The sequence below is a fragment of the Zalophus californianus genome, chromosome 6, assembly GCF_009762305.2.
Source record: "Zalophus californianus isolate mZalCal1 chromosome 6, mZalCal1.pri.v2, whole genome shotgun sequence".
Taxonomy (NCBI): domain Eukaryota; kingdom Metazoa; phylum Chordata; class Mammalia; order Carnivora; family Otariidae; genus Zalophus; species Zalophus californianus.
The window spans coordinates 129,267,677-129,279,962 of record NC_045600.1 but is presented as its reverse complement, the minus strand read 5'-3'; the positions used below and the strand labels follow the sequence as shown (position 1 = coordinate 129,279,962).

Here is a 12,286-nt window from a genome sequence, read left to right as displayed (position 1 = left end):
AACAGTGTCCAAAGGAGGATGTTCGGTTTCTTGGTCAAAACCAAATGCCCACGGATGACTGCTGAGCCTTGATGTGGTCTGATACCTTCAGAAACCATCAGGTTCAAAACATGGCCCACACTTCTTCCCAGCCCCGTTCCCCTTCTGCTTGCCAGTCTTTGCTTGGCCTCACGTCATGACCCGGTTACAGTGGTTTCCTACTGTCTCATCATCCCACCGTCAAGGAGTGTCCAGTCTGCTTTTTCTCTAAGTGATCAACGAGTCAGCTAAGCTGGAGGCCTGAAATGAAACCCTCTGGCCTGTCCAAGGTCTGTATCTTCAGCATCTCTGGCAACAGAGGTTCAGTCTAGACAACATCCTCTCTTGAAATTCTCATTTGTACCACCGACTAGTCAGAGGGGAGTAAGAAAGGTTGACTTTCATCACTGGTGCTTACAGGGTGGATCTGGTCCGTATCTCCCAATGCTGCTTAGCCCAGGAAATAAAAAAAAACAGCCGACAAACACAAAAGTAACAGTAACAAAAGAACAAACCCCAAACCTTACATGTATTAGTGGGACTGCTGGAATGGGCCAAGGCATACTGTGGAGCATTACTGCCAACTGGAGGGTGCCTGTGTTTTGGAAAGGAGTTGCCGTTGACATCGGCCACCATAGGGGGACCCAGCAGTGACAGCTGCGGACCTTCGACCGAGCATCCTAACCTCCTCACCGATCTGAGCTCGTGTGACCTTGCCACGACAGCAGCCTGCATCATGCACAGCCTCCTGCCTGTGGAGGTGAGCTGCTGAGAGAGAGGCTTTGGTGGAACAAAGTGGCCTACAGTTTGGCATCGTACTTGGCTCGTCAACCTGTTATCCCAACCAAAGCACGTCACCTCCTGCCAAGCATTTTGCCGTCGGGTGGTTCCACAATAAGCACTTTTTTTCTATTTTACCAAGCCACGTTTCCTCCCATCAAAATGTCCCAAGTCCTAAGCAACAGGCTGGAAGGAGAGGCCAGTGTTGGCCACGAACATGGTCTTCTATCTTCCATGGAGGAAGCTCATTCCAATTGTGTGTCAAATGTCGTGACATCCCATAAAGGAGAGCTGGGGTGGTCTGGGGCTCACACAGCTGAAGTTCGACAGTGTCTCCAGAATACACCAGCTCCTGCTGCCTCAGGGAAGGGCTGTGTGTGCTAATGTTTTAATGCGCACATCAATTCGACGATGTGCCTCAGTGGTTCACGTCACTTCAAGCAGTGTGAGCTGCTATCAGAAGGAGGTTGCATGGAAAATGCCACAACTCAGCTTGATTAGATTACTTGGAGCATACAAGAGAGAAAAAATCAAGAAGAGGTGGGAAAATCAGCACAAAATTAGGCTAGAACTGTGGATAGATGATGCCTTAGGATAGTCAAGGTGGGTGGTTTGGTCCAGTAAAATGACTGCACCATCACACAAGCAAAATTTTCTTTTATTTAAGTGTTTCTGAAGCATTTGTTATGGGCACTACACTATTAGTGTTTTCTTTCTACCTAAAGAAAATCCACCTACATAAAACAAAAACAAAGGGACACCAACAACTCGGGACAGTTTAAACAAAACCCTTATAACCAGCTGAATGATCTGTAGAAATCCAGTTGTGGAAACCGGTAGGTATGTGCAAAAGAGGAGCGGCCACTATTCCAAGGGGTCACCTACAGTGTGGAAGAAGAAAACCCTGATCCAACAGTATTTCTCAGTGACCTTAAGATGCCAGGGGCCTTGGGAAAAGAGGGTAGTGTTCTCGCAGGAGGAAGCGCGCTCCTGAGCTTAACCGTGGTGCTGGAACTGAAAGGAGCCATCCCCACTTTGGGCAGACCCCCAGCACCTTTCCCAGATGGGGTCACCAGGGCCTGGGGGAGCAGCTGCTGGAGTCGGGCTATGCGCCCTCCACCCCTGTGAGCAGCGGGAGGGCGGGATGGGGGTGCGGCCCTGGCGGGAGACACACCACCCCGGAAGGAGGCTGGGCACCCTCCACCAGCCCTTTCCAGCCCGAAGGTTTGGTCTCTGTTTTCCCCTGGGGGAGGAGGAGATGAGGGTGAAGTTGAGGAACAGTCCGGGGGGGGGGGGCGGGGGCAGACACTTGTCTCCTCTGTACAACCTGAATGGGCCTGCAGGTCAGGAACCTCTGCGTTCCCCCGCAGGCCTGGCAGACCGAGCCCTCAAAAGCACTGATGTGGCTGCACCACTGAACTTGACCCAGTGCAGCGACGGCACGATCCCACCTCGGGCAGGCCTGGCCCACGGCGGCCAGAGCAGCGGCTCACATCCAAACATCGCACCTTTCCAAGTGGGACTCTAACCCAGAGACTGACGGGGGGGGGGGGGGGACCCCCCCTCCCGGGGTCCTTCCTGTCCTTCCAGCCTAGGAAACGAGTGCTCTTCCAATGACAGAGTCTGTCTGTCCTTCAAGCTGCACGGAGTCCCTTTCAAAGCCAGCCAGCCCGGGGGCAGCCGAGCGGCCTCCCCGCTGCATGCCTCTGCTCGCCTCCCAGCAGAGTGTGGGCGCCCCAGGCCGGGAGGAAGGAAATCCTAACACCTCACAACCTCTTAGGAAACCAAGTTAGGAGAAGAACGAAAGCAACACAAAACGAGACATCTCAGAAAAAGGCAAGCTGTCTGACGTGAGTGGAGAGGGGGTATTAGTGTTGCTTCGACCCCGGACACAGCCTGGCCTCTCCCTGCCTCGCCTGGTGCATGTGGCCTGTGGTGTAGATGAGGTTACCAGTATCAACGGCATGTTGTCAGGTGCTGAGAAATGTGAGATGTATTCTTGTGTATATATACACATATAAAAAATAAGAGTGAGGTAGATAAATGTTTGAAAACCAAAACCAAAACAAACCAACAAAAGCAAAAAAACCCAAAACTGTCCTGTCTTACACACACACATACACACACACACACACAACCCTTTTCTCAGTATTTAAATTCATAATGGGGCTTCTCTACAGTGATTGAAACTGGTATCACAAAATAAATTAAAAGAAAACTCCTACATATAATACCTTCTTAATTTTTTTCTTTTTTCTCATTTTTTTTTTTTAAGGGAAAAAACTATGGGACAGAGGCTTGAGAAAGTCGTAGGGCTGAAGCTACTGACAAGCAGAAAAGCACTGCGCACTGGCTTTCTCGCCTTTAATCTCCAGTCACAACTAGCAATCGTCATATTTGAGCTTTGTTCTTACTCATAATTCAAACATTTCCATCCCAGAAGCAACTCGTGTGCTGTCATCACTCTGGTGAGAAGTGCTAAGAACTAAACAAAACAAGACCCCCGGGCCCCGAGGACTTGGATTCCTGGCCAAGGAAAAGCGAGCCAGCGCCAGGGCTCTGGTCCCCCGGGAGTGAACACAGGGCTCCCCGGCCACCGCAGCAGTGCTCGCCCCGACCAGGGCCCTCAGGCCGGCAGACCTGGCGGGGGGGGGGGGGGGGGCTTGCTGCCGCCCCGAGGAGGCTGCCCCTGCGGCCCCCTCCCCGCCAGCACCAGGAGGTGCCTGGGGATTTTCAGGTTCTTAAAGACAGGTAGGTTGGTCTGGAGGGTGGTGGTGGGAGCCACAGAGGGGTCCGGTGGAGCCCGCTCTGCTGCACCCTGGGACTCAGCAGCTGTTTCTCATGGGATGGAAGGATTAAATATCCATTAAAAAAAATAGTAATCCAAATGCCTAGTTTCTGCAGTTAAAACTGCTGTTGTACCCAAGAATTAAAAAAATAGATATATGTGTGTCACAACCAAAAGGTGAGGGAAAGAGAAGGTGAGACTTTCCAACGAGGGTGACTATACACACTGAACAAGGATGTGCGAAATATTTAACCTTTTTTTTCTGACCTGAGTTTGTATCATGTCTTGCACTGTACCAGACTCCAGCGCTGTGTGAGAGCAGGCTGAGGAGTGGGGTGCCGGCATGCCAGGGCCTGCCCCCCGGGGGTGCCCACCTGCTGCCCTCGCCAGCCTCGTGCCCACAGAGCCTCCGGGTTAGAACGTAACTAACGGGCAGGGGGAGTGGGGAAGGGAGGGTGTATTTATAAAAAGGCATCAAACAGTTCATGGCAAATTATGTTATAGAAGTATCGGTTGCTGGGAAGAGAGGAAGAAAGTCACGCACGCTAGTACAAAGCATAAGAAGTTTCTTGGAGTGAGCAGAAAGGGAAGAAGGGTAGACCTGAAGGTTTTCATAGATTAAATCCACAAAGATAAAGGACAAAAAAAATAGCAGCTTTTTTTTTTTCTGTACAGACGTATAGGTGAATATCTGAACCGTAAAAAAGTTATAAAAGTGACATTAAAGACGATGTGTATGCAAACGTTTCATGGTCTAACATAGAACTGTAAGACCCATGAAGAAGTCCTAGTAACAGAGAAAATGCCAACAAAGCTTGAATCCATTTACTGCTTTTCTCCTTACTGTTGTGGTGGTGTTTGAATTTCTTTCCTTGCAAACCTGCATAAACAGTTGGGCTGAGTCCCTGGAAACCCCTTCCCATCTGTGTCCTGGGGGGCCGGGAGCAGGGCGTGGGGGGGAAGTGGGGGAACAGGAGACTGGCACATGGACGACCTTTCCTCAAAGCCTGTCTGCCGGGCTCTCGACAGGGCCTGTTTTCTCCAGAATTCCCGGGGGCTAGCAGGTGGGGCTGGGGAAGAGGGGATTCAGCCTCTCCCAGTCTCCACTGAGAGAAAAATCCCATTCTGTCCACTTCCCCCAAATAATAACCTACTCAAAAGCAACTAGACCTGTGTGAACGTAAGGCTGGAAAAGAACACCAGGGGCGATCAGATGGAGTGCATCCTCAGCGTGGCTCTTAAATGGCGGGACTAGATACCATGCTCGCCCCATGCCTCTGGAAACAAGGAAAAAAGTGCCGGGACCGGGAGGGAGGAAGCTGAGGGTTTTGGCAGAATTTGGCAGCATTAAAATGGTAACAACCTTGAATGAGTGATGGCCCTTTTACAATTTCGTATGTCCCTAAAAAGGTGAAAGATAGTTTAAAAAAATTCCGTCTCAACGTGGTTTTTGTTTTTGTTGTTTTTATAAAGACCTACGGTGACAGGCAGGTGTTTATGGGGGCAATGTGGGGCCACAGGGAGGGCCAGCCAGTTCCTCACTCTGATCAAAAGGGCGTCCCAGCTGGGCTTGGGCAAAGGTTTTTCCATTAGGAAGCAGAAAGAAAGAGAAAGGTGAGAGAGAGAAGAGGGAGGGAGGGAGACAGGTCTGAGAGAAGTGACGGGGAAAGCGTAAGGAGACTCGATTCTCGAGTGCTCTGTTGCTATTAAGTGTTGTCATTAAGGTTCTTAAAGGCCCGTGTCAGTTAAGGGTTTGGGTAGGGAAATAAAAAGCTGCTTGCATATTGGAAAAAGGAACACCCCAAATGTGTTTACTGCAGACAAGCTGTCTTCCATGGGCAGCACTGGCAGGCCTGAAGATCCACTGAGGTACAGGAGGCTGTGGATAGATTGTTCGGACTCTCCCCCTCCCCCCCCACCCCCACCCCCCCACCCCCCCACCCCCCCGCCGCCCAGCGTGCACACACATTACTGTCTGCACGGGAATCGGGAGCCAAGGATCAGCAGGTCGAAGACTGGGGCAGGGGCAAGGCCCTCTCGTTCTTGCGTCCCCCGTTCATGTGCGCGTAAGGCTGTCTCTCGTCGAAGCTGGCTCGGAGAACCAGCACGCCAGGGCCCGGGCCGTTCTCGGCCTTGTGTCCTGAGTGTCTGTCGGGCAGTGGCAGGGAGGACGAGGAGGCGGAGGGGTCCAGGGGGACGCTCTCCATGTTCTCGGGCTCCAGGTCCAGCTCCTCGGGCTCGGGCGGCTTGTTCTCCTCGCTGTAGTAGAAGGACACCTCCCGGAAGCCGGGCTCCATCTCGTCCTTGATGCTGCTGATGATCTCCAGGAAGGAAGGCCTCATCTTGGGGTTGTACTGCCAGCACATGCGCATCAGTTCAAACCTGAGGTGAAGAGAGACAGGAGATGCGCCCCGCCGCCAACGGTGGCCGTGGCCGTGGCCGCGCAGCGTCCCGGGCCACTTGCTGTGGTCTCCCCATGATACGTGGGCACGGGAGCGCTGCAGGCGGCACTGCCCCGAGACTCGGGTCTTTCTCTCTCGGGGGCCCGAGGGGCCCTCAGCTTCTCCCGTCTCACGTCCCACCATGGCTTTCGCTTTACCCAGGGCCCAGGACCCTCCGGGGGACTAGACCTAAGTGCTCCTCTCCCGGGGAGGACAACTCCAGGTTCACACAACCGTCTGTCGTCATAGGTATTATGGTGACAATGCTAAGGTATAAAAACAGGGGTGCTTGGGTGGCACCATCGGCGGGGCATCCGACTCTCGGCTTCAGCTCAGGCCGTGATCTCAGGGTCGTGGGATCGAGCCCCGCGTCGGGCTCTGCGCTCAGCAGGCAGTCTGCTTGAGATTCTCTCTCTCCCTCTCCCTCTGGCCCTCCCTCCACTCTCTCTCTAAAACAAATCTTTAAAAAAGAAATAAAAACATAGTATTCTATTTAAAGCGTCTCTTATAACCACTGATGGAACCTTATTTCCGGAATTAGAGTGCAGGAAACCTCTGGTGTTTCCGTAGTAAGGGTTAGGGCAGATGGCAGCTCTCCCGACGGTGAGCGCTCTTTTAATCCCGCCTCTGCTGTTTCTGAGCCTCCCCCAGTGGCTGCGGCCAGGCCGGCGGGCCTGCAGAACAGACGGCAGGAGCGCGCCTCCCAAGTCGTCCGGGGCCCTGGCCAGCGCCGGCCAGCCTGCCCGCTGCGCATGCCGCGACACGCAGCCCGGCCTCCGATCCGGGCTGCCCCTCCGAACTGAGTGACAGTCCTAGTGACGACCTGCAGCCAGAGCCCACCAAGGCAGCAGGGGCCGGCAGGGGTCGGCAGGGCAGGCAGCGAACACAGCGTGACACCCACGCTGGGTCTCACCAGCTGCACCGCAGTGGCACTTGGGCCCCAAACTTCTGCGAAGCCCTCAGAGCCAAGTGGACCACTGGGAGTCTTCCTGGCAACGGGAAGGGGCCCCCCCGAGAGCCGGAAGGAGAAAGGAGGAATGAGGTGGTGCGGCCAGCTGACCTGGGCGGGGGGTGGCTGGGCTTTGACAAGAGTTCGGGGAGGCCGGGGGGGAGGAGGGGATGCTTCTGATTAACCCACAATGCAGACAGACCCAGCTTCGTAGACCTTGGGAGTGGAAAGGAGGGTGACTGAGCAAACATCCAGGCTGGCCCCAGAGCCGGAGGCGGCCACAGTTCCGAGAAGGGACTGGCCAGTGGCCCTTCTAGCTGAAGAGATGCTTTTCAATAAAAATGGCTACATGGAACTCCCCATATTTAGGAAGCACAGAGCACCCCAAATTGGCTTCTAGCCTTCGGGCTGACCACTAGACTGACAGATAATTTGCTTCTGTCTGGGCCCCAGGAAGAAGCCAGGGGACAGGCCAGTGGGACACAGAAACCAGCCTGCAGACAGCCAGGGGACAGGCCAGTGGGACACAGAAACCAGCCTGCAGACAGAAAGCTCCTAAGCTGACGGGGCCAGCTACCTTCAAAGACCTGGGGGAAAAGGTGTCAGGTCGTTGGAGGGAAGGCGACATGACCTTGAGGGAGGGTGGGCACAGGAGCAGGCTTTCGGCCTGTGTTGCTGTTTTTGTAAATCATGTTTTACTGGAACAGCCACGCCCATGTGTTCATAGGTCTGTGGCTGCTCTCAAGGGGGGCCAACTTCTAGTTGAGTAGTTGGAACAGAGACTGGCCAAGGAGCCCAAAATATTCGCTGTGTGGCCCTATATCGAACACGTCTGCTACCTGTGCTCTGGCAGCAAAAGATCTGGACGAAATGTGAAGACCAACTGGATGTTCCCCTCCCAACACAGCCCCGTGCCCTTCAGCCCAGCCGCTAGCCGCGGGCCAGGACTGGCCTCTGCCCCCCGCGCTCCGAAACGCACACGGGGCGGCGCACGGGGTTTTACACGTGCCGACTGCTTTCATCCTCATAAGTCCGGGGGGCCGGCGCCCGAGACTATATGCCCACTGCGTAGGCGAAGAAGCGGAAGCCCCAAGAGATGACACAGTTTGTCCCAACAGCGAGGGCGGAGTGGGATGGAGAGCTCGGTCAAAGAGCAGGGCTGGGTTCTGACCACCACCTACCTCAGGGAAAGGGGCACTTTCTCAGCCTCAGCAAGAACCACCGTGGTCCCCCCCGCCCCCCAGGAGACCGGTTCCTCTCCTCGAGTCACAAGTGTTGTTGGGGATTTGCACTGATAAACAGGCAGCTCCTGCCTCGGGTCAGATGGCAAACAAGCCTGCGTTCCCTGACCTCCCATTACTGCCCGGGGAGAAGGACTCCCCCCCCCCCCCCCCCGAACAGTACACGAGGCCCCTCTCTATGGCTCCGCCGCGCTCTCCTCTCTGGTTGACCGACCCATCCCCGACTAGAAGCGCGGCTGGGGGCCAGGGCCAGGAGCACGTGATGGGGTGACGGGCCCTGGCTCAGGGCTGCTGCGGCCGGGGGCGGGGGTGCTGAGGAGGTGCCACCAGCCAGCAGGGGAACGACCCGGGGTGACAATAGCACAAACGACCATGTGAGGCCCCACTCACAGCCCTTCCAGGGCTGCCCATAAAAGGAAGTCTTTTTCACTCTGTAGGATTCAAGACCTTGTTTACACTATCTCCACAAGAAAACTTTCCAGTAGACTCTAGAAGGATTTATGGGCTGACAAAGCTCTTCTTTAAAAAAGCCCCATGTTTTACAACTAGTTGGCTCTGGTGAGGCCGAGCTGTCCTTTCCTGAATGCCCCCTTGTGGGGGCCGGGGGGGGTGCGCAGCCCCTTCACCCCCGGGGGTGGGGGAAGAGATGGACCGGAGCTGCTTGCTGCCCTGCCCTGCGGTGAAGCCGCTTAAGGGAGACATGTGTGACCCCAGAGAGCAGCGTGAGGGAACAGGGACAACTGGCCTGCCCCCTCCCATCCTGCACACAGAGGGGCCTCCAGATTGCCACCCTACTCTCGGCCCTGCTGGGCATGCACGCAGGTTGTGAGCACAAGCCAAGACGTGAGAGGCAGCCCAGTCCACGCGGCCACCTTGCAACAAAGACTAGATTCCAGAAAGGCCCGGAAGGGCTGGGTGTGCCCCTCCTCCACCTCCTCCTGGCAGCCTGGGGACAGCCAGGATTGTCCCTTGAGCCTCCTCTCAGCTTGGGCCGGCAGGGGGACACAGCAGGCCTGCCTGACCCCTCACCCCACGCCACTCTGTCTTTGGGCTGAGATCAAACGCAGGGCCCAGGTACCGTGGGACAGCCCATGGTCGCAGCACGGCTAACCACGCGAGGACAGCCATTCCTGACTGTTTGGATTCTACTCCAGCACCCGATTCCCACAAAACCAGCACAGGATCACCAGCGAGGAGGGAGCTTTAATCAGCAAGAGGAAAAAGTGCATTTGAAAACTGCAAAACCCACCAGAGTCTACTGAATCTGTTCCAGACTCATCTATGAGTTGGTGACTCTCTTGGCCAGAAACTTCAAATTCTGTCCTGAGTGCTGTGTACTGAGGACTGGCCCTGGCAAGGGTCTGAACGTGTGACACTGGAAGTTTTATGGAAGACCATTTGGCTTCTTGGCCCAGGGCTTAGACTCCGGCACACCTCTGCTCTATCTGTCCTGCAGCAGTAGAATCCAGCCCTGCTACCCGACTTCTGAGAGCTAGGACCATGCCTTACAGTCGTCTCTGGGGTGTCAGCAGTCAGCATGTAGCCAGAGGGGCTCAAGGATATTCGTGGTGTAAGTACAGAGATGTGAGATAGGCTTTGTCATCCTTTTAAAATGCGGAACCACCAGCGAACCACAAGTCAAATCTGATCTCGTGCCACTTGTTAAATTAACTCAAACCGAGTCTCGGTGTTAGACTCGCAAGCCTAGACTCTCTGTGGCTTGGACCATGGAGCCTTTCCTCTAAAGCCTTAAGCACACGGCGCCGTTGAGGGGATGGGGACTACTGGCCACTCCAGCGGAGCCTACTTCAACTGCTTGTGGGCATCGCCAAGATGCTGATGCAGAGCTGAGGGCCCCCAGCAGCCACTGCACACCCCACCCCCCACGTTACCCTGCTGGGATCCGCTCAGACCTCTGGAGCCACACAACTGAAGTGGTCTCTCTCCCACTTGGAGGCCCAGCAGGGCTTTGGGGCAACTCCCAAGAGCTCCGCGACTCTCCTCTCCTCTGGGACAAACAGGAGTCCGTTCTTTCAGTGCCTATGTAACAAAAGAACTCCGCTCCCAGAACACTCCTTTACCTAAGCTCATCAGTAAGTTCAGGACAACACAGACACTCCCCATACAACCAACTCGCCTCCTTTCATTTTGTTATCTTCTTAGAAGGGAGAACAGTTTGCCACAGGGGTTCTGGATGGCGAAGCAGAAATGCCTCGTGAATTAAACATTTAATATCCAACGGTAACCTCTCCATGTGAATTTCCTGGTCACTCTGTGCTGGGAACAGGAAGTTTACCGCTTTTCCCATGGCAGGTGGGCTGCTTCCCAGGCATATTAAATTAATATCAAAACTCCAGTCACCAGGAGGTAGGTCAACTTCAGGAGTCCCACAAGTTTCTCAGCGGCCAACACTTATCTGAGTCAAAGAGAAAGCTCAAAAAACAATACCTCTCCTCCCACCACCCCCAAACCACGTGAACGAAACACACACCTGGTTTCTCGGTCTGTCTCTAAGCTTGCCACAACACCCCAGGTTCTAGCCACCGCCTCTGTTCTGCACCAGACACTTGGATGCAAATTCAGTGGGCATCACTCCTCATACTCCATTACTTAGATTTCTGCTCTGAAGGAAGATTTTTCTCTTAATGGGCTGACAAGAATAGAGTGACTACACTGTTCAGACAGAACAGTACCTGTGAGAGAAACTGGGAGTCAGTGGGCTGTGGTAGCCAGCCCCCGGGGACCCCCACCTCCTGGTATGCATGCCCCCTGTAATCCACCATGTCACAGAGGGCTGCCCCTTGAGGTTAGGCCATAAAGGCCACTGTGGCTTCTGCTCTGCCCTGGAATCACTTGCTCTTGGGCAGGGTGGGCAAGCTACAGGCGCCCATGGCCCAAATCTACCCTACGGGCCGATTTTGTAAGCCCTAGGAGCTAAGAATGGTTTCTATATTTAAAAGTGGTTGAAAAAAAATCAAAATAAGAATAATATTTTGTGACGTGAAAATTATGGGAAATTCAAACTTCAGTATCCCCAAATCAAGTTGTGTGGGGGCACAGCCATGGCTCGATCACATGGTATCTGTGGCTGCTTTGGTGCTATGACAGAGGTGAGTGGCTGTCATTGGGACCATATAGGCCCCTGGAGCTGAAAATATTTCCTCTCTGCCCTTCTAGAGGAAGCGTCTGCTGAGCCCTGCTTGAGGAGAAGCCCACTGCCTGGCACTTGGCCGCACGGGTATGCCACCCTGGAAGTGGGTCCCAGCCCCAGTCAAGCCTTCTGCTGACTGCAGCCCTGGCCAAGAGACTCGGAGCCCGAGCCGTTCAGCCAAGCCGCTCCCGGCTTCCCAGCCTTCGGAAACTCCGTGGGATGGCAAATGCTTATCGTTGTTTTAAACTATTAGGTTTGGGATAATGTTGTACTGTAATAAAAAACTGGTACAGGTCGGGAGAGGGAGTGTTTCCACGGTAGGCAAGAAAATACACTAAGTGACCTTTTTTTTTTCCTTTTAAACTAAGTGCCTTTTGAGTCTCTTCTAACTTTGGGTCCTGAAGTCTGAAGAGGCTAATTGGGAAGGTTCTCGAGGGACCTGGGAAACCCCGTTGCCTCCCACTCTGTCTCAGCCACCCCCCAGCCCCCGCCATATGCACTGCCCTCTGAGAAGTAGAGTCTCCTGTCACTGGTGGGCCTACTCTGAGCCCCATGTCTAGGACCATGCAAATTTCCTACTCTAGGCCCATGCTCAGATGATCAGTGGGTTCCCCTGCCCCCAACACACACACACACACACACACACACACACACACTCACACCGATGCAAGGATGCTGCTTTCCCTATGGCAGTCGTGGGTCCTCTTTCTTAATTCCGTGCAAACTGTCTGTGGGATAGAACAGGCTTCAGCTGAACAAACATTCAGAAGCAGCGGTTACAGGGCATAGGGCCCAGCTAATGTACTCTGCAGCACAGGGGTGCTACACCGAGTCTCCCCCAGCCCGTGGGCCCTGCAGCTGCGCAGTCAGGGCCATGGGAACAAGGCCTCCCACGTCTACGTGGAGCTGGGGAGGTTC

At 54.4% G+C, this 12,286-nt stretch overlaps 1 protein-coding gene across 1 annotated transcript in view; it reads right to left on the bottom strand.

The window, feature by feature from the left end:
* Positions 1–5,527: 5,527 nt before the first annotated feature.
* The window catches only part of IGF1R (insulin like growth factor 1 receptor), a 289,584-nt gene continuing 282,825 nt past the window's right edge, over positions 5,528–12,286 (bottom strand). Inside the window, exon 21 of the mRNA XM_035727932.1 lies at positions 5,528–5,968. Coding sequence (XP_035583825.1) covers positions 5,587–5,968 — 382 coding nt within the window. The 3' untranslated portion in view covers positions 5,528–5,586. The remainder of the gene's footprint in view (positions 5,969–12,286) is intronic.